The 22,594-nt window shown below is 49.2% G+C and overlaps 1 protein-coding gene across 1 annotated transcript; it reads right to left on the bottom strand.

Annotated features, from left to right (window-relative positions):
- Positions 1-20,244: 20,244 nt before the first annotated feature.
- Positions 20,245-20,958, bottom strand: LOC127925367 (MAPK-interacting and spindle-stabilizing protein-like). The gene has a single exon (XM_052510258.1). It carries the CDS (start codon positions 20,956-20,958, stop codon positions 20,245-20,247), a length of 714 nt encoding a protein of 237 aa, XP_052366218.1.
- Positions 20,959-22,594: the final 1,636 nt, after the last annotated feature.

The raw sequence follows: 22,594 nt of genomic DNA on the forward strand, positions 1-22,594 counted from the left end.
GGGTGTGATCTGAGTGGGCATTCTATGTTGGATGTCTAGTTTGTCTGTTTCTATGTTTTGTTTGGTCAGGGTGTGATCTGAGTGGGCATTCTATGTTGGATGTCTAGTTTGTCTGTTTCTATGTTTTGTTTGGTCAGGGTGTGATCTGAGTGGGCATTCTATGTTGTGTGTCTAGTTTGTCTGTTTCTGTGTTTGGGCCTGATATGGTTCTCAATCAGAGGCAGCAGTTAGTCATTGTCTCTGATTGGGAGCCATATTTAGGTAGCCTGTTTGGTGTTGGGTTTTGTGGGTGATTGTTCCTGTCTTTGTGTTTTTTTACACCAGATAGGGCTGTTTTTGTTTTTTTCACATTTCTTGTTTTGTATATTGTTCATTTATCATCTTCATTAAAGATGTATCACAATCACCACGCTGCGTTTTGGTCCGCCTCTCCTTCAACAGAAGAAAGCCGTGACAGCAGATTCAGCCCTACAGGAGCCTATAGCTTGGGTCTCAATTTCATCCACGCAGATTACGAGGGCAATTCGGAATAAGGGCACAGCTATTGAGAGCTGACTTCACTGTGGAAAAAGGGGCCGTAAATCCATGTTTTGTTGATATGATTTTCAGTTTGCTTCCATACGGCTGGTTTGACATTGGTCTCCAGGGATTATAAGGAAAATGTATCTAAAACAGTTACTATCTGTATTTTCAATCCCCTTCTCTAAACTCATTTACAGAGATCTTATCAATAGCTCTCATCTATTTATAAATCACAGTGCATGGAGAATGTTTTATTTTTTTAGCCTCCTTTTTCGATCTTGTGTCATCGCTGCAACTCTTCCCAATAGGCTCACGAGATGAAGGTTGAGTCATGAGTCCTCCGAAACATGACCCGCTAAACCGCACTTCTTAACATCCGACTGCTTAGCCCAGAAGCCAGCCGCACCAATGTGTCAGAGGAAACACTGTTCAACTGACGACGATGTCAGCCTGCAGGTACCTGGCGCGCCACAAGGAGTCGCTAGAGCGTGATGAGCCAACTGAAGCCCCCCCCGGACAAATCCTTCCCTAACCTGGACGACGCTGGGCCAACTGTGCGCCGCCTTATGGGCCGGTTGTGATACAGTTTAGGATCGAACCCAGGTCTGTAGTGAGTCCTCTAGCACTGCGATGTTGTGCTTTAGACCGCTACCCATCTCCGGAGGCCCCAGAATGCTGTTATTTCTATCGGACAAAAAGAAAGTAGATTATTTTTCCACTTGGAACTGGCAGGTTCACTTAACCCGCTATTCATTTGGGTTGGAGATCAAAGAAATAAAGATTTTTTAGAGTTGTCTCTCCAGATACGCTGTGTTCTGACTTTGACTTCATTCTCTCCTAATTCCACCACCTTTACGCACCAGGAACCCATGAATAAGGTTAATAGCATAATATTATCAGGCTTAAGTTCATGGTCAGAATACATGTAGAGAGAAAAGCGCATAAAGAGGGAATTACCTTCCATTTATCCACAATGAACTCAGGTTGAAATCAGCCCAATGGGCATAGATACTATACCTGTTTGCTCACTCACGGTTAGCCCTGTATAAAGAACTGTGTCATACAGAGAGTTTATCTCCCTCCTACCACTACCCAGTATCTCCTAACATATTACAGAGGGTTTATCTCCCTCCTACCACTACCCAGCATCTCATAACATATTACAGAGGGTTTATCTCCCTCCTACCACTACCCAGTATCTCCTACCATATTACAGAGTTTATCTCCCTCCTACCACTACCCAGTATCTCCTAACATATTACAGAGAGTTTATCTCCCTCCTACCACTCCCCAGTATCTCCTAACATATTACAGAGAGTTTATCTCCCTCCTACCACTACCCAGTATCTCCTAACATATTACAGAGTTTATCTCCCTCCTACCACTACACAGTATCTCCTAACATATTACAGAGAGTTTATCTCCCTCCTACCAATACCCAGTATCTCCTAACATATTACAGAGAGTGTATCTCCCTCCTACCACTACCCAGTATCTCCTAACATATTACAGAGTTTATCTCCCTCCTACCACTACACAGTATCTCCTAACATATTACAGAGAGTTTATCTCCCTCCTACCACTACCCAGTATCTCCTAACATATTACAGAGAGTTTATCTCCCTCCTACCACTACCCAGTATCTCCTAACATATTACAGAGAGTTTATCTCCCTCCTACCACTACCCAGTATCTCCTACCATATTACAGAGTTTATCTCCCTCCTACCACTACCCAGTATCTCCTAACATATTACAGAGAGTTTATCTCCCTCCTACCACTACCCAGTATCTCCTAACATATTACAGAGTTTATCTCCCTCCTACCACTACCCAGTATCTCCTAACATATTACAGAGAGTTTATCTCCCTCCTACCACTACCCAGTATCTCCTAACATATTACAGAGTTTATCTCCCTCCTACCACTACCCAGTATCTCCTAACATATTACAGAGAGTTTATCTCCCTCCTACCACTACCCAGTATCTCCTAACATATTACAGAGTTTATCTCCCTCCTACCACTACCCAGTATCTCCTAACATATTACAGAGAGTTTATCTCCCTCCTACCACTACCCAGTATCTCCTAACATATTACATAGTTTATCTCCCTCCTACCACTACTCAGTATCTCCAAGCATTTTACAGAGTTTATCTCCCTCCTACCACTACCCAGTATCTCCTAACATATTACAGAGAGTTTATCTCCCTCCTACCACTACCCAGTATCTCCTAACATATTACAGAGAGTTTATCTCCCTCCTACCACTACACAGTATCTCCTAACATATTACAGAGAGTTTATCTCCCTCCTACCAATATCCAGTATCTCCTAACATATTACAGAGAGTGAATCTCCCTCCTACCACTACACAGTATCTCCTAACATATTACATAGTTTATCTCCCTCCTACCACTACTCAGTATCTCCAAGCATTTTACAGAGTTTATCTCCCTCCTACCACTACCCAGTATCTCCTAACATATTACAGAGAGTTTATCTCCCTCCTACCACTACCCAGTATCTCCTAACATATTACAGAGGGTTTATCTCCCTCCTACCACTACCCAATATCTCCTAACATCACACAGAGAGTGAATCTCCCTCCTACCACTACCCAGTATCTCCTAACATATTACAGAGAGTTTATCTCCCTCCTACCACTACCCAGTATCTCCAAGCATTTTACAGAGTTTATCTCCCTCCTACCACTACCCAGTATTTCCTAACTAGTTATTCCTTCTATGATTGGCCACCCCCCTTCTATGATTCCTCATTGGGAACCTTTAAAATAGGTTTCTAAATGTTCCCCGTAGTACTACCAAGTTACGCTTCTTACTTCTCAAGGCTCACATCGGTGTAGTTATGATCATAGCCGAGGGATGTAGGCTCCCCTCCCCCCATAGCTCCCCCACCTCCAAACTACTTCCTGCGGCTGCTATGGTTATTATGAGCATGTCATCTGTGCAGGCAGAATGAGGTGAGATTCTGGGCCTGCTGCTCCTCATCCACTCTGGTCAGATGACTCTCTCCTGGAACCCATCAGGGACATGACCCCGGTTACCCTCCCGGGTGAAAATTGGCCAGTGCCTGTCCAGAGGATGAGGAAGACACAGGCTACAACGTGGAGACTTCATCATAAAGGAAAATAGCAAATTCATGTTACACTGTGTTCACCATGCCTAATGTGTAGTATGGGATAACATTCAGTCATGTTAAATAACCACCACGTCTCTTCCCAGGGTGTAATCAAGCTGGCTCGTATCTGCACCTGTAAATGTGTAGTGGTATTGTAACGATCGTCTGTGGTGGAAGAAGAGGAGGACCAATGTGCAGCGTGGTAAGTGTCCATATTGATCATTTATTACCGTGAACACAAAAAAAACTAAATAACGAGAACGAAACGAAACAGTCCTGTACGGTGAATACACAACACAGGAAACAATCACCCACAATCACTCATCACCCACAACCACCCACAACCACCCACAACCACCCACAATCACCCACAATCACCCATCACCCACAACCACCCACAATCACCCATCACCCACAACCACCCACAACCACCCACAATCACCCATCACCCACAATCACCCACAATCACCCATCACCCACAATCACCCACAATCACCCACAATCACCCATCACCCACAATCGCCCACAATCGCCCATCACTCACAATCACCCACCACTCACAATCACCCACAATCACCCATCACCCACAATCACACATCACCCACAATCGCCCACAATCACCCACAATCACCCATCACCCACAATTCAAAGGTGAAAACAGGCTACCTGAGTATGGTTCTCAATCAGGGACAACCGATTGACAGCTGCCTCTGATTGACAACAATACCAGGCCGAACACAGAAATCCCAAATCATAGATAAAAAGGAACATAGACTGCTCACCCCAACTCACCAATACTAAAACAAAGACATCACAACAGAACTAAGGTCAGAACGTGACAGATATCCTCTGATTTATCATTCACACCACATAAACAAGTTCATATGTCCCCAGTGTGAGGCTCCTGCTCTTCACGTTGTATTCTGAGTGGCACCTGCTCGCACTGTAAAACCAGAGAATTAAAAAAGGTTGAACGTGGGCCAATCAGCTGCAGTCTTTCCCCCCGCCTGTAGAGATATGCAGCGTGGGCCAATCAGCTGCAGTCTTCCCCCCCCCCGCCTGTAGAGATATGCAGCGTGAGCCAATCAGCTGCAGTCTTTCCCCCCGCCTGTAGAGATATGCAGCGTGAGCCAATCAGCTGCAGTCTTCCCCCCGCCTGTAGAGATATGCAGCGTGAGCCAATCAGCTGCAGTCTTCCCCCCGCCTGTAGAGATATTCAGCGTGGGCCAATCAGCTGCAGTCTTCCCCCCCGCCTGTAGAGATATCAGCGTGGGCCAATCAGCTGCAGTCTTCCCCCCCGCCTGTAGAGATATTCAACGTGGGCCAATCAGCTGCAGTCTTTCCCCCCCCGCCTGTAGAGATATGCAGCGTGGGCCAATCAGCTGCAGTCTTCCCCCCCGCCTGTAGAGATATGCAGCGTGAGCCAATCAGCTGCAGTCCCCCCGCCTGTAGAGATATGCAGCGTGAGCCAATCAGCTGCAGTCTCCCCCGCCTGTAGAGATATGCAGCGTGGGCCAATCAGCTGCAGTCTCCCCCCGCCTGTAGAGATATGCAGCGTGAGCCAATCAGCTGCAGTCTTCCCCCCGCCTGTAGAGATATGCAGCGTGAGCCAATCAGCTGCAGTCTTCCCCCCCGCCTGTAGAGATATGCAGCGTGAGCCAATCAGCTGCAGTCTTCCCCCGCCTGTAGAGATATGCAGCGTGAGCCAATCAGCTGCAGTCTTTCCCCCGCCTGTAGAGATATGCAGCGTGGGCCAATCAGCTGCAGTCTTCCCCCGCCTGTAGAGATATGCAGCGTGAGCCAATCAGCTGCAGTCTTTCCCCCGCCTGTAGAGATATGCAGCGTGAGCCAATCAGCTGCAGTCTTTCCCCCCCGCCTGTAGAGATATGCAGCGTGAGCCAATCAGCTGCAGTCTTCCCCCCGCCTGTAGAGATATGCAGCGTGGGCCAATCAGCTGCAGTCTTCCCCCCGCCTGTAGAGATATGCAGCGTGAGCCAATCAGCTGCAGTCTCCCCCCGCCTGTAGAGATATGCAGCGTGAGCCAATCAGCTGCAGTCTTCCCCCCGCCTGTAGAGATATGCAGCGTGAGCCAATCAGCTGCAGTCTCCCCCGCCTGTAGAGATATGCAGCGTGGGCCAATCAGCTGCAGTCTCCCCCCCGCCTGTAGAGATATGCAGCGTGAGCCAATCAGCTGCAGTCCCCCCCGCCTGTAGAGATATGCAGCGTGGGCCAATCAGCTGCAGTCTCCCCCTGCCTGTAGAGATATGCAGCGTGGGCCAATCAGCTGCAGTCTCCCCCCCGCCTGTAGAGATATGCAGCGTGGGCCAATCAGCTGCAGTCTCCCCCCGCCTGTAGAGATATGCAGCGTGAGCCAATCAGCTGCAGTCTTTCCCCCCCGCCTGTAGAGATATGCAGCGTGAGCCAATCAGCTGCAGTCTTTCCCCCGCCTGTAGAGATATGCAGCGTGAGCCAATCAGCTGCAGTCTTCCCCCCCCGCCTGTAGAGATATGCAGCGTGGGCCAATCAGCTGCAGTCTTCCCCCCGCCTGTAGAGATATGCAGCGTGAGCCAATCAGCTGCAGTCTCCCCCCGCCTGTAGAGATATGCAGCGTGAGCCAATCAGCTGCAGTCTTCCCCCCCCGCCTGTAGAGATATGCAGCGTGAGCCAATCAGCTGCAGTCTCCCCCCGCCTGTAGAGATATGCAGCGTGGGCCAATCAGCTGCAGTCTCCCCCCGCCTGTAGAGATATGCAGCGTGAGCCAATCAGCTGCAGTCTTTCCCCCCCGCCTGTAGAGATATGCAGCGTGAGCCAATCAGCTGCAGTCTTCCCCCCCCCCCGCCTGTAGAGATATGCAGCGTGAGCCAATCAGCTGCAGTCTTCCCCCCCGCCTGTAGAGATATGCAGCGTGAGCCAATCAGCTGCAGTCTTCCCCCCGCCTGTAGAGATATGCAGCGTGAGCCAATCAGCTGCAGTCTTCCCCCCGCCTGTAGAGATATGCAGCGTGAGCCAATCAGCTGCAGTCTTCCCCCCCGCCTGTAGAGATATGCAGCGTGAGCCAATCAGCTGCAGTCTTCCCCCCCGCCTGTAGAGATATGCAGCGTGAGCCAATCAGCTGCAGTCTTCCCCCGCCTGTAGAGATATGCAGCGTGAGCCAATCAGCTGCAGTCTTCCCCCCCGCCTGTAGAGATATGCAGCGTGAGCCAATCAGCTGCAGTCTTCCCCCGCCTGTAGAGATATGCAGCGTGAGCCAATCAGCTGCAGTCTTCCCCCCCGCCTGTAGAGATATGCAGCGTGAGCCAATCAGCTGCAGTCTTCCCCCGCCTGTAGAGATATGCAGCGTGAGCCAATCAGCTGCAGTCTTCCCCCCGCCTGTAGAGATATGCAGCGTGAGCCAATCAGCTGCAGTCTTCCCCCCCCCGCCTGTAGAGATATGCAGCGTGGGCCAATCAGCTGCAGTCTTCCCCCCCGCCTGTAGAGATATGCAGCATCAAACACGGTGTCAACGTGTGATCTTCAAAAGATCCCAACCGCCGTATTAGCATAAACATGTATGATACAAGTAAGAAGTCTCAACTTTCCCAAAGCCAAGCTGAGAACAAAGATACCCACAGAGAGACGCATCCCAAAGCCGAACCGAAAAGAAAACTACCCACAGAGAAATTCATCCGATTTAAACCAACTAAATGCAAATGAAGTATTGTGTCATCAGCAGCTGTGAGCAACACAATCAGCACACATTCATATTTACATCACAAATCAATGAAACAGATTTAAAATGGAGCCCCCTTATCTGCCTTGCTTTGTTGTCTGGCTTAACTCTCTTGAGTTTGGGCATTAGAAACAAGACGAGGGAAATAAACCACTTATCAGAACTCCTTCAATCCCTCTGCCTCTGCCTCTGCCTCTGCCTCTGCCTCCTCTGTCTCTGTCTCTGCCTCTGCCTCCTCTGCCTCTGTCTCTGCCTCCTCTGTCTCTGTCTCTGCCTCTGCCTCCTCTGTCTCTGTCTCTGCCTCTGCCTCCTCTGTCTCTGCCTCTGCCTCCTCTGTCTCTGTCTCTGCCTCTGCCTCCTCTGTCTCTGTCTCTGCCTCTGCCTCCTCTGTCTCTGTCTCTGCCTCTGCCTCCTCTGTCTCTGTCTCTGCCTCTGCCTCCTCTGTCTCTGCCTCTGCCTCCTCTGTCTCTGCCTCTGCCTCCTCTGTCTCTGTCTCTGCCTCTGCCTCCTCTGTCTCTGCCTCTGCCTCCTCTGTCTCTGTCTCTGTCTCTGCCTCCTCTGTCTCTGCCTCTGCCTCTGCCTCCTCTGTCTCTGTCTCTGTCTCTGCCTCCTCTGTCTCTGCCTCTGCCTCTGCCTCCTCTGTCTCTGTCTCTGCCTCTGCCTCCTCTGTCTCTGCCTCTGCCTCCTCTGTCTCTGCCTCTGCCTCTGCCTCCTCTCTCTGTCTCTGCCTCTGCCTCCTCTGCCTCTGCCTCTGCCTCTGCCTGCCTCTGCCTCTGCCTCCTCTGTCTCTGTCTCTGCCTCTGCCTCCTCTGTCTCTGCCTCTGCCTGCCTCTGTCTCTGCCTCTGCCTCTGCCTCCTCTGTCTCTGTCTCTGCCTCTGCCTCCTCTGTCTCTGCCTCTGCCTCCTCTGCCTCTGTCTCTGCCTCTGCCTCCTCTGCCTCTGTCTCTGCCTCCTCTGTCTCTGTCTCTGCCTCTGCCTCCTCTGTCTCTGCCTCTGCCTCTGCCTCCTCTGCCTCTGTCTCTGCCTCCTCTGTCTCTGTCTGCCTCTGCCTCTGCCTCCTCTGTCTCTGCCTCTGCCTCTGCCTCCTCTGCCTCTGTCTCTGCCTCCTCTGTCTCTGTCTCTGCCTCTGCCTCCTCTGCCTCTGCCTCTGCCTCCTCTGTCTCTGCCTCTGCCTCCTCTGTCTCTGCCTCTGCCTCTGCCTCCTCTGTCTCTGCCTCTGCCTCCTCTGTCTCTGCCTCTGCCTCTGCCTCCTCTGTCTCTGTCTCTGCCTCTGCCTCCTCTGTCTCTGTCTCTGCCTCTGCCTCCTCTGTCTCTGCCTCTGCCTCTCTGTCTCTGTCTCTGCCTCTGCCTCCTCTGCCTCTGCCTCTGCCTCTGCTCTGCCTCGGCCTCTGCCTCTGCCTCTGCCTGCCTCTGCCTCTGTCTCTGCCACCTCTGCCTCTGCCTCTGCCTCTGCCTCTGTCTCTGCCGCCTCTGCCTCTGCCTCTGCCTCTGCCTCAGCCTCTGCCCGGATGGCTATAAGCAGGTGTCACTGTCTCTGCCTCTGCCTCTCTTTATAGGGCGCATGAAAACAGCCATGAGAATAATGGAGTGTGAAGAGGCTTTCCTCTGAGAGTTAGGGAGAGTCACTCTCCTTCCTTCCCTCTGAGAGTTAGGGAGAGTCAAGCTACCCTCTGAGAGTTAGGGAGAGTCAAGCTCCCCTCTGAGAGTTAGGGAGAGTCTGCCTCCCTCTGAGAGTTAGGGAGAGTCAAGCTCTGCCTCTGAGAGTTAGGGAGAGTCAAGCTACCCTCTGAGAGTTCTGGGAGAGTCTGCTACCCTCTGAGAGTTAGGGAGAGTCCTCTGCTTCCTCTGAGAGTTAGGGAGAGTCTGCTGCCCCTCTGAGATTTAGGGAGAGTCAGGCTACCCTCTGAGAGTTTGCCTCTGGAGAGTCAGCCTCTCCTCTGAGAGTTAGGGAGAGTCAAGCTGAAAACCCTCTGAGAGTTAGGGAGAGTCAAGCTACCCTCTGAGAGTTAGGGAGAGTCAAGCTACCCTCTGAGAGTTAGGGAGAGTCAAGCTACCCTCTGAGATTTAGGGAGAGTCAGGCTAGTCCTACCCTCTGAGAGTTTAGGGAGAGTCAAGCTAACCTCTGAGAGTTAGGGAGAGTCAAGCTACCCTCTGAGAGTTAGGGAGAGTCAAGCTACCCTCTGAGAGTTAGGGCGAGTCAAGCTACCCTCTGAGAGTTAGGGAGAGTCAAGCTTCCCTCTGAGAGTTAGGGAGAGTCACTCTCCTTCCTTCCCTCTGAGAGTTAGGGAGAGTCACGCTCGTTCCTTCCCTCTGAGAGTTAGGGGAGTCACGCTCCTTCCTTCCCTCTGAGAGTTAGGGGAGTCACGCTCGTTCCTTCCCTCTGAGAGTTAGGGAGAATCACGCTCCTTCCTTCCCTCTGAGAGTTAGGGAGTCACGCTCGTTCCTTCCCTCTGAGAGTTAGGGAGAATCACGCTCCTTCCTTCCCTCTGAGTGTCAGGGAGAGTCACGCTCCTCTGAGGACCTGACCTTTGAGAGAGAAGAGGAGGGGATCAATTGCAAGCCCTGGTCGACACAACAGGTGTTTACTGATTGATAATTGATGGAGACAATAAGAACTGCAGGGACATGGATGCTTTTGTTGTCTATCTCATGTTTTTCCCAAAGAGCAACACGGCTTGGTTTATAGTTTCTGACTTATCCAAGAAGACCAAGGCCTCAGAATTCTATAACAGAGATCCTTCCAGCTGTCTGGGGGTGATAGATGCAAGGGAAAATATCTTTAGAAATGCTCAATCAAATATTCTGAACTACACCACGCTCCATTATTCTGAACTACTACTACATCCTGCTCCATTATTCTGAACTACTACTACTACATCCTGCTCCATTATTCTGAACTACTACTACACCACACTCCATTATTCTGAACTACTACTACACCCTGCTCCATTATTCTGAACTACAACACCACACTCCATTATTCTGAACTACAACACCACACTCCATTATTCTGAACTACAACACCACACTCCATTATTCTGAACCTCAACACCACGCTCCATTATTCTGAACTACAACACCACACTCCATTATTCTGAACTACTACTACACCCTGCTCCATTATTCTGAACTACTACTACACCACGCTCCATTATTCTGAACGACTACACCACGCTCCATTATTCTGAACTACTACTACACCCTGCTCCATTATTCTGAACTACAACACCACACTCCATTATTCTGAACTACAACACCACACTCCATTATTCTGAACTACAACACCACACTCCATTATTCTGAACCTCAACACCACGCTCCATTATTCTGAACTACAACACCACACTCCATTATTCTGAACTACTACTACACCCTGCTCCATTATTCTGAACTACTACTACACCACGCTCCATTATTCTGAACTACTACACCCTGCTCCATTATTGTGAACTACTACACCCTGCTCCATTATTCTGAACTACAGCACCCTGCTCCATTATTCTGAACTACAGCACCACGCTCCATTATTCTGAACTACTACACCCTGCTCCATTATTCTGAACTACTACACCACGCTCCATTATTCTGAACTACTACTACACCCTGCTCCATTATTCTGAACTACTACTACACCCTGCTCCATTATTCTGAACTACTACATCCTGCTCCATTATTCTGAACTACAACACCACGCTCCATTATTCTGAACTACTACACCACACTCCATTATTCTGAACTACTATACCCTGCTCCATTATTCTGAACTACTACACCACACTCCATCTGTCTCCCTAAAGCTGGGCAGTAACAGACACACTCTATCTCTCTCTTTTGATCTATCTCTCTCTCTCTCTCTCTTCATATTGCTACCTCATACATCATCTAGGAACTGCAAAGGGCTGAGAGATTGTGATGACGTGATCCATCATTGCTTTTATGTGTCTGTGCGGTGGTGAACCTGTTGTCACAAGCAACACCAGGGCTGTTATTACTAGCAACACCAGGGCTGTTATCACTAGCAACACCAGGGCTGTTATCACTAGCAACACCAGGGCTGTTATCACTAGCAACACCAGGGCTGTTATCACTAGCAACACCAGGGCTGTTATCACTAGCAACACCAGGGCTGTTATCACTAGCAACACCAGGGCTGTTATCACCAGCAACACCAGGGCTGTTATCACTAGCAACACCAGGGCTGTTATCACTAGCAACACCAGGGCTGTTATCACAAGCAACACCAGGGCTGTTATCACTAGCAACACCAGGGCTGTTATCACCAGCAACACCAGGGCTGTTATCACTAGCAACACGAGGGCTGTTATAACCAGCAACAACAGGGCTGTTAAGACCAGCAACACCAGGGCTGTTATCACTAGCAACACCAGGGCTGTTATCACTAGCAACACCAGGCCTGTTATCACCAGCAACACCAGGGCTGTTATCACCAAAAACACCAGGGCTGTTATAACCAGCAACACCAGGGCTGTTATTACTAGCAACACAAGGGCTGTTATCACCAGCAACACCAGGGCTGTTATCACTAGCAACTCCAGGGCTGTTATCACCAGCAACTCCAGGGCTGTTATCACCAGCAACACCGGGGTTGTTATCACTAGCAACACCAGGGCTGTAATCACTAGCAACACCAGGGCTGTTATCACCAGCAACACCAGGGCTGTTATCACTAGCAACACCAGGGCTGTTATCACTAGCAACACCAGGGCTGTTATCACTAGCAACACCAGGGCAGTTATAACCAGCAACAACAGGGCTGTTATTACTAGCAACACCAGGGCTGTTATCACCAGCAACACCAGGGCTGTTAAGACCAGCAACACCAGGGCTGTTATCACTAGCAACACCAGGGCTGTTATCAATAGCAACACCAGGGCTGTTATCACCAGCAACACCAGGGCTGTTATCACCAGAAACACCAGGGCTGTTATAACCAGCAACACCAGGGCTGTTATTACTAGCAACACCAGGGCTGTTATCACCAGCAACACCAGGGCTGTTATCACCAGCAACACCAGGGCTGTTATCACTAGCAACACCAGGGCTGTTGTCACCAGCAACACCAGGGCTGTTATCACCAGCAACACCAGGGCTGTTATTACTAGCAACACCAGGGCTGTTATCACCAGCAACACCAGGGCTGTTATCACTAGCAACACCAGGGCTGTTATCACTAGCAACACCAGGGCTGTTATCACTAGCAACACCAGGGCTGTTATCACCAGCAACACCAGGGCTGTTATCACCAGCAACACCAGGGCTGTTATCACCAGCAACACCAGGGCTGTTATCACCAGCAACACCAGGGCTGTTATCACTTGCAACACCAGGGCTGTTATCACCAGCAACACCAGGGCTGTTATCACCAGCAAAATCAGGGCTGTTATCACCAGCAACACCAGGGCTGTTATCACTAGCAACACCAGGGCTGTTATCACCAGCAACACCAGGGCTGTTATCACTAGCAACACCAGGGCTGTTATCACCAGCAACACCAGGGCTGTTATCACCAGCAACACCAGGGCTGTTATCACTAGCAACACCAGGGCTGTTATCACTAGCAACACCAGGGCTGTTATCACCAGCAACACCAGGGCTGTTATCACTAGCAACACCAGGGCTGTTATCACTAGCAACACCAGGGCTGTTATCACCAGCAACACCAGGGCTGTTATCACCAGCAACACCAGGGCTGTTATCACTAGCAACACCAGGGCTGTTATCACCAGCAACACCAGGGCTGTTATCACTAGCAACACCAGGGCTGTTATCACTAGCAACACCAGGGCTGTTATCACCAGCAACACCAGGGCTGTTATCACCAGCAACACCAGGGCTGTTATCACCAGCAACACCAGGGCTGTTATCACTAGCAACACCAGGGCTGTTATCACTAGCAACACCAGGGCTGTTATCACCAGCAACACCAGGGCTGTTATTACTAGCAACACCAGGGCTGTTATCACCAGCAACACCAGGGCTGTTATCACTAGCAACACCAGGGCTGTTATCACCAGCAACACCAGGGCTGTTATCACCAGCAACACCAGGGCTGTTATCACCAGCAACACCAGGGCTGTTATCACCAGCAACACCAGGGCTGTTATCACCAGCAACACCAGGGCTGTTATCACCAGCAACACCAGGGCTGTTATCACCAGCAACACCAGGGTTGTTATTACTAGCAACACCAGGGCTGTTATCACCAGCAACACCAGGGCTGTTATCACCAGCAAAATCAGGGCTGTTATCACCAGCAACACCAGGGCTGTTATCACTAGCAGCTCCAGGGCTGTTATCACCAGCAACACCAGGGCTGTTATCACTAGCAACACCAGGGCTGTTATCACCAGCAACACCAGGGCTGTTATCACCAGCAACACCAGGGCTGTTATCACTAGCAACACCAGGGCTGTTAACACCAGCAACACCAGGGCTGTTATCACTAGCAACACCAGGGCTGTTATCACTAGCAACACCAGGGCTGTTATCACCAGCAACACCAGGGCTGTTATCACCAGCAACACCAGGGCTTGCAGCCTGTACAGAGGCCAATGTAATATCCTCCATGTCAATAACAAGGCAAGGAGAATAACACCTGGCCTGGCTGACAGATACCTAGGAATACCCAGCCTAAACCCCAAAGAGTTAGGCCTCAGTGAAGGAATACCCAGTCTAAACCCCAGAGTTAGGCCTCAGTGAAGGAATACCCAGCCTAAACCCCAGAGTTAGGCCTCAGTGAAGGAATACCCAGTCTAAACCCCAGAGTTAGGCCTCAGTGAAGGAATACCCAGTCTAAACCCCAGAGTTAGGCCTCAGTGAAGGAATACCCAGTCTAAACCCCAGAGTTAGGCCTCAGTGAGGGAATACCCAGCCTAAACCCCAGAGTTAGGCCTCAGTGAAGGAATACCCAGCCTAAACCCCAGAGTTAGGCCTCAGTGAAGGAATACCCAGCCTAAACCCCAGAGTTAGGCCTCAGTGAAGGAATACCCAGCCTAAACCCCAGAGTTAGGCCTCAGTGAAGGAATACCCAGCCTAAACCCCAGAGTTAGGCCTCAGTGAAGGAATACCCAGTCTAAACCCCAGAGTTAGGCCTCAGTGAAGGAATACCCAGCCTAAACCCCAGAGTTAGGCCTCAGTGAAGGAATACCCAGCCTAAACCCCAGAGTTAGGCCTCAGTGAGGGAATACCCAGTCTAAACCCCAGAGTTAGGCCTCAGTGAAGGAATACCCAGTCTAAACCCCAGAGTTAGGCCTCAGTGAAGGAATACCCAGCCTAAACCCCAGAGTTAGGCCTCAGTGAAGGAATACCCAGTCTAAACCCCAGAGTTAGGCCTCAGTGAAGGAATACCCAGCCTAAACCCCAGAGTTAGGCCTCAGTGAAGGAATACCCAGCCTAAACCCCAGAGTTAGGCCTCAGTGAAGGACTACCCAGCCTAAACCCCAGAGTTAGGCCTCAGTGAAGGAATACCCAGCCTAAACCCCAGAGTTAGGCCTCAGTGAGGGAATACCCAGCCTAAACCCCAGAGTTAGGCCTCAGTGAGGGAATACCCAGCCTAAACCCCAGAGTTAGGCCTCAGTGAGGGAATACCCAGCCTAAACCCCAGAGTTAGGCCTCAGTGAAGGAATACCCAGTCTAAACCCCAGAGTTAGGCCTCAGTGAGGGAATACCCAGCCTAAACCCCAGAGTTAGGCCTCAGTGAGGGAATACCCAGCCTAAACCCCAGAGTTAGGCCTCAGTGAAGGAATACCCAGTCTAAACCCCAGAGTTAGGCCTCAGTGAGGGAATACCCAGCCTAAACCCCAGAGTTAGGCCTCAGTGAAGGAATACCCAGTCTAAACCCCAGAGTTAGGCCTCAGTGAAGGAATACCCAGTCTAAACCCCAGAGTTAGGCCTCAGTGAAGGAATACCCAGCCTAAACCCCAGAGTTAGGCCTCAGTGAAGGAATACCCAGCCTAAACCCCAGAGTTAGGCCTCAGTGAAGGAATACCCAGCCTAAACCCCAGAGTTAGGCCTCAGTGAAGGAATACCCAGCCTAAACCCCAGAGTTAGGCCTCAGTGAAGGAATACCCAGCCTAAACCCCAGAGTTAGGCCTCAGTGAAGGAATACCCAGCCTAAACCCCAGAGTTAGGCCTCAGTGAAGGAATACCCAGCCTAAACCCCAGAGTTAGGCCTCAGTGAAGGAATACCCAGCCTAAACCCCAGAGTTAGGCCTCAGTGAAGGAATACCCAGCCTAAACCCCAGAGTTAGGCCTCAGTGAAGGAATACCCAGTCTAAACCCCAGAGTTAGGCCTCAGTGAAGGAATACCCAGTCTAAACCCCAGAGTTAGGCCTCAGTGAAGGAATACCCAGTCTAAACCCCAGAGTTAGGCCTCAGTGAAGGAATACCCAGTCTAAACCCCAGAGTTAGGCCTCAGTGAAGGAATACCCAGTCTAAACCCCAGAGTTAGGCCTCAGTGAGGGAATACCCAGTCTAAACCCCAGAGTTAGGCCTCAGTGAGGGAATACCCAGTCTAAACCCCAGAGTTAGGCCTCAGTGAAGGAATACCCAGTCTAAACCCCAGAGTTAGGCCTCAGTGAGGGAATACCCAGTCTAAGTGAGGTTGTGTGTTGTGTGTCCTCTCTGTACCTAACCTATATTAAGTGAGGTTGGGTGTTGTGTGTCCTCTCTGTACCTAACCTATATTAAGTGAGGTTGGGTGTTGTGTGTCCCTCTGTACCTAACCTATATTAAGTGAGGTTGGGTGTTTTATGTCCCTCTGTACCAAACCTATATTAAGTGAGGTTGGGTGTTGTGTGTCCTCTCTGTACCTAACCTATATTAAGTGAGGTTGGGTGTTGTGTCCTCTCTGTACCTAACCTATATTAAGTTAGGTTGGGTGTTGTGTGTCCTCTCTGTACCTAACCTATATTAAGTGAGGTTGGGTGTTTTATGTCCTCTCTGTACCTAACCTATATTAAGTGAGGTTGGGTGTTGTGTCCTCTCTGTACCTAACCTATATTAAGTGAGGTTGGGTGTTGTGTGTCCTCTCTGTACCTAACCTATATTAAGTGAGGTTGGGTGTTGTGTGTCCTCTCTGTACCTAACCTATATTAAGTGAGGTTGGGGTGTTGTGTGTCCTCTCTGTACCAAACCTATATTAAGTGAGGTTGTGACAACGCCGTCACTGTCCTGTAGCCACTGGCCTCGTTGTCGCCTGCTGACTACCTGGGATTCGACACACAGCTGTGTTTTTTTTTTTGACCCAGCAAATAATGGACATTCAATGATAAATGGCGGCCATTATTGAAGTGTCATTTTCCTCTTGGTGTGGGTCCATTCTTACACCAGTCTCTAAAAGGTGGCCTTCTGCGGCTGCTTGTGATATTACAATAGATGCTTCTATACCACCTACTGTGTTCCTCCACGTTCTCCTTGATGTCATCTAGCCACCTGGACCAACAGCTGTTGATCATTAATATTAATATTACATTTGGTATTTTGTATCCGGCCACTGTGGCCTAGTTTTATTTATTTTTTATTTTTTGGGGGGGGCGTAAATCATTATTATTCAAATTATTCTTAAATGAAGCCGTAACTTTATATTTGAATGGCAGCTGAAAGAGTAATTAAAATCTAATTTGCCTTTCAAAACAAGTTTGTCGCCGGAGCCTTCATGTTTGGTTACTTAGTTGTAATGACTGAGTGTGTGTGTGTGTGTGTGTGTGTGTGTGTGTGTGTGTGTGTGTGTGTGTGTGTGTGTGTGTGTGTGTGTGTGTGTGTGTGTGTGTGTGTGTGTGTGTGTGTGTGTGTGTGTGTGTGTGTGTGCTAGTCTGGCCATAAGGAATGAAAATGAGATCAGAGTGGGGAAAATATGCAGGCAATTAATCTTTAGATGGAAATGGCTTTCTCCCGGGCGACGATAAACAGCACTTAGTTGCAGAGACATTTACCCCATTAGGTAGCCACCAATTCCTCTCCCTGGAATACCTCTTAGTCTAATCAATGTGGACTGGTTCACAAGGGGGACAAATATTTCCACTCAGAACATTTTTCTTTGGCACTTAAAGCCAAAGCCATTTTTCTGGAAGTAAGAGTGTCTTATTTACAAATAATGGAAGGAATAAAATGTGGGATGGAGATGTTTTACTGTAACTGAGGGGTGTGGCTATGGTATAGGTATCTGTTATTACGCTCACTGACTCTATACCCTCTGGGTCTAGGAGTGGAACTGCAGATTAAATGGAATGCCATTGTCCAGAGAGTTCTAAATGTTCTGTAGTATTCTAAATGTTCTGCAGTATTCTAAATGTTCTGCAGTATTCTAAATGTTCTGTAGGGTTCAAAATGTTCTGTAGGGTTGTAAATGTTCCTTCGTATTCTAAATGTTCCATAGGGTTCTAAATGTTCTGCAGTGTTCTAAATGTCCTGTAGTGTTCTAAATGTTCCACAGGGCTCTAAATGTTCCGTATCATTCTAAATGTTCTGCGGGATTCTAAATGTTTCATTGTTTCAACCAGATGGATCTTCCTCATTCATTGGCTGGAGTGATTATGATTGGTCAGAGGGTTGGGAGGGGTGTTAGAGGGAGTCTGGTGGGGTGATCATTGATCCAGGGTCCGTAAGGACTTAGTCTCACCCATCCATCACTCCCCACTGCCAGGTCCTGGGAATGATTCCTCCTCCCTGCCCAGGGGGGAGACGGGGAGAGAGCAGGTGAGAAGAGAGGGTGAAGACAGAGTGAGTGATTGTAGATTGAGTGCAGGAAAAACTCAGAAGGGTAAAAAAAGGCTGAAGTCATAACTTCAGTGTTCCACATAGATGAACATCAGTTCTCCTTCGCTGTTGTTTTGGTCCAGGCTCTCCCCCGGAGGGCTGAATGGATCCTTCAAGGACCTGGAGAGTTAATGAATAGGTCTGGCTGGATAAAGATGGCTGGACTGAATGAGGCCCTGTACCGTCTCTGAACATCCTGTTTAATTAGTGTTGAATCCCCTGTTAAAGACCAGAGCAAAGACTCCCTTTGATAAAGGTAATTAGATATTGACTATGTTGCTGATCCAACATCATCTCGCCTTTTCAAAGGGAACTTCCAGAAGGAGTCATCAATGTAATGTTATGTAGGAGGAGGAGCTGCGGGCCTCCAGTGTGTGTCAGTGTGTCGGGGGGGTCAGTATCGGGGGGATGTGGGGGGGGTGTTTGTGTGGTCGGGGGGGGGGGATCGGGGGGGATCGGTGTGGGTGTGTGTGGTCGGTGTGGGTGTTTGTGTGGGGGGATCGTGTGTGTGGTCGGGGGGTGTGTGGTTCGGGGGGGGATCGGTGTGGGTGTGTGTGGTTGGGGTGTGTGTATGCGGTCGGGGGGGGTGTGTGTGTGCACAGTATGTGTTATTCCATGCCTGTGAGAGTCCCCATAGAGCTCTGGTCAAGAGAAGTACTCTATAGGGAACAGGGTGTTATTTGGGATACACGGACTGTTCTAACATACTGTACAGTGATGAGAAACTTCACCTGGCCACAGACAGACTGTTATAACATACTGTACATGTAACGGCGTTCGTTTGTCAAAAGAGAGTCGGACCGAAATGCAGCGTGGTGGTTACTCATGTCTTTAATGAAACTAATGACGATACATGAAATAACTTAATATACAAAAAAACAACAAACGGAACGTGAAAACCTAATACAGCCTGTCTGGTGAAACTACACAGAGACAGGAACAATCACCCACAAAATACACAGTGAAACCCCGGCTACCTAAATATGGTTCCCAATCAGAGACAACGAGAATCACCTGACTCTGATTGAGAACGGCCTCAAGCAGCCAAACCTATGCTACACCCCTACTCAGCCGCAATCCCAATGCCTACAAAACCCCAATACGAAATACAACAAAATAAACCCATGTCACACCCTGGCCTGACCAAATATATAACGAAAACACAAAATACTATGAGCAAGGCGTGACAGTACACTGATGAGAAACTTCACCTGGCCACAGACAGACTGTTATAACATACTGTACAGTGATGAGAAACTTCACCTGGCCACAGACAGACTGTTATAACAGACTGTACAGTGATGAGAAACTTCACCTGGCCCACAGCCTGTACAGTGATGAGAAACTTCACCTGGCCACAACAGACTGTACACTGATGAGAAACTTCACCTGACCACAGACAGACTGTACACTGACGAGAAACTTCACCTGGCCACAGACAGACTGTACAGTGGTGAGAAACTTCACCTGGCCACAGACAGACTGTTATAACATACTGTACACTGATGAGAAACTTCACCTGGCCACAGACAGACTGTTATAACATACTGTACAGTGATGAGAAACTTCACCTGGCCACAGACAGACTGTACACTGATGAGAAACTTCACCTGACCACAGACAGACTGTACACTGATGAGAAACTTCACCTGGCCACAGACAGACTGTACAGTGGTGAGAAACTTCACCTGGCCACAGACAGACTGTTATAACATACTGTACACTGATGAGAAACGTCACCTGGCCACAGACAGACTGTACACTGATGAGAAACTTCACCTGGCCACAGACAGACTGTACAGTCATGAGAAACGTCACCTGGCCACAGACAGACTGTTATAACATATTGTACACTGATGAGAAATGTCACCTGGCCACAGACAGACTGTACACTGATGAGAAACTTCACCTGGCCACAGACAGACTGTACAGTGATGAGAAACCTCACCTGGCCACAGACAGACTGTTATAACATACTGTACACTGATGAGAAACTTCACCTGGCCACAGACAGACTGTACAGTGATGAGAAACTTCACCTGGCCACAGACAGACTGTACACTGATGAGAAACGTCACCTGGCCACAGACAGACTGTTATAACATACTGTACACTGATGAGAAACTTCTGGGTTTTTGCCCAGGGAAGTCTGGGTTTGGCCCAGGGTAGTCTGGGTTTGGCCCAGGGTAGTCGAGTTTGGCCCAGGGTAGTCTGGGTTTGGCCCAGGGTAGTCTGGTTTTGGCCCAGGGAAGTCTGGGTTTGGCCCAGGGTAGTCCGAGTTTGGCCCAGGGCAGTCTGGGTTTGGCCCAGGGTAGTCTGGGTTTGGCCCAGCGTAGTCTGGTTTTGGCCCAGGGTAGTCCGGGGTTTAGCCCAGGGTAGTCCGGGGTTTGGCCCAGGGAAGTCTGGGTTTGGCCCAGGGTAGTCTGGGTTTGGCCCAGGGTAGTCCGGGGTTTGGCCCAGGGTAGTCTGGGTTTGGCCCAGGGTAGTCCGGGGTTTAGCCCAGGGTAGTCCGGGGTTTGGCCCAGGGTAGTCTGGGTTTGGCCCAGGGTAGTCCGGGGTTTGGCCCAGGGTAGTCCGGGGTTTGGCCCAGGGAAGTCTGGGTTTGGCCCAGGGTAGTCTGGGTTTGGCCCAGGGTAGTCGGGGTTTGGCCCAGGGAAGTCTGGGTTTGGCCCAGGGTAGTCTGGGTTTGGCCCAGGGTAGGGGTTTGGCCCAGGGTAGTCCGGGGTTTGGCCCAGGGAAGTCTGGGTTTGGCCCAGGGTAGTCTGGGTTTGGCCCAGGGTAGTCCATGTTTGGCCGGGGTAGAACGTCATTGTAAATACAAATTTGTTCTTAACTGACTTGCCTAGTTATTACATTAGGTTTTAGCAGATCTGTACATACAGCGCATTCGGAAAGTATTCAGACCCTTTTGAATTATTCCACATTTTGTTAATTAAATTATAGCCATATTCTAAAATGGATTAAATTGTTTGTTTTTTCCATCATCAATCTACACACAATAGCCCATAATGACAAAGCAAAAATGGTTATTTATTTTTTTTTTACATTTGGCAAATAGATTGCAAATAAAAATGGAAATATCACATTTACTTAAGTATTCAGACACTTTACTCAGTACTTTGTTGAAGCACCTTTGGCAGTGATTACAGTCTCGAGTCTTCTTGGGCATGACACTCCAAGCTTGGCTCACCTGTATTTGGGGAGTTTCTCCCATTCTTCTCTGCAGATCCTCTCAAGCTCTGTCAGGTGGGATGTGAAGCGTTGCTGCACAGATATTTTCAGGTTTCTCCAGGGATGTTCAATTGAGTTCAAGTCCGGGCTCTGGCAGGGCCACTAAAGGACATTCAGAGACTTGTCCTGAAGCCACTCCTGCATTGTCTTGGCTGTGTGCTTAGGGTCATTGTCCTGTTAGAAGGTGAACCTTCGCCCCAGTCTGAGGTCCTGAGAGCTCTGGAGCAGATTTCCTCATCAAGGATCTCTCTGTATTTTGCTCCGTTCATCTTTCCTCGATCCTGACTAGTCTCCCAGTCCCTGCCACTGAAAAATATCTCCACAACAAGATGCTGCCACCACTATGCTTCACCGTAGGGATGGAGCCTGATTTCCCCCAGACGTGACTCTTGGCATTCAGGCCAAATAGTTCAAACTTGGTTTCATCAGTCCAGAGAATCTAGTTTCTCATGATCTGAGTGTATACTGAGGAGTGGCTTCCGTCTGGCCACTCCACCTTAAAGGCCTAATTGGTGGAATGTTGCGAGATGGTTGTCCTTCTGGAATGTTCGCCCACAGAAGAACTCTGGAGCTCTGTCAGAGTGACCACCGGGTTTTTTGTCACCTCCCTGACCAAGGCCCTTCTCCCCTGATTGCTCAGTTTGGCCGGGTGGCCAGCTGTAGGAAGAGTCTAGGTGGTTACAAACGTCCTCCATTTAAGAATGATGGAGGCCACTGTGTTCTCGGGGACCTTCAATGCTGCAGAAATGTTTTGGTGCCCTTCCCCAGAGCTGTGCCTTGACACAATCCTGTCTCGGAGCTCTACAGACAATTCCTTCGACATCATGGCTTGGTTATTTCTCTGACATGCACTGGCGTCTGTGGGACCTTTATATAGACAGGTTTGTACCTTTCCAAATCATGTCCAATCAATTGAATTTACCACATGTGGACTCCAATCAAGTTGTAGAAACATCTCAAGGATGATGAATGGAAACAGCTCAATTTATAGTCTCATAGAAAAGGGTCTAAATAGTTATGCAAATAAGATATTTCATTTTTTTTGTGTTTCTTTTTACACATTTGCAAATATTTCTAAAAACCTGTTTTCACTCTTTCGTTATGGGGTATTGTGATGTCATTATGGGGTATTGTGATGTCATTATGGGGTATTGTGATGTCATGATGGGGTATTGTGATGTAATGATGGGGTATTGTGTGTAGAGTGATGAAGGA

This window comes from Oncorhynchus keta, unplaced genomic scaffold, assembly GCF_023373465.1.
Source record: "Oncorhynchus keta strain PuntledgeMale-10-30-2019 unplaced genomic scaffold, Oket_V2 Un_contig_5502_pilon_pilon, whole genome shotgun sequence".
NCBI classification, from domain to species: domain Eukaryota; kingdom Metazoa; phylum Chordata; class Actinopteri; order Salmoniformes; family Salmonidae; genus Oncorhynchus; species Oncorhynchus keta.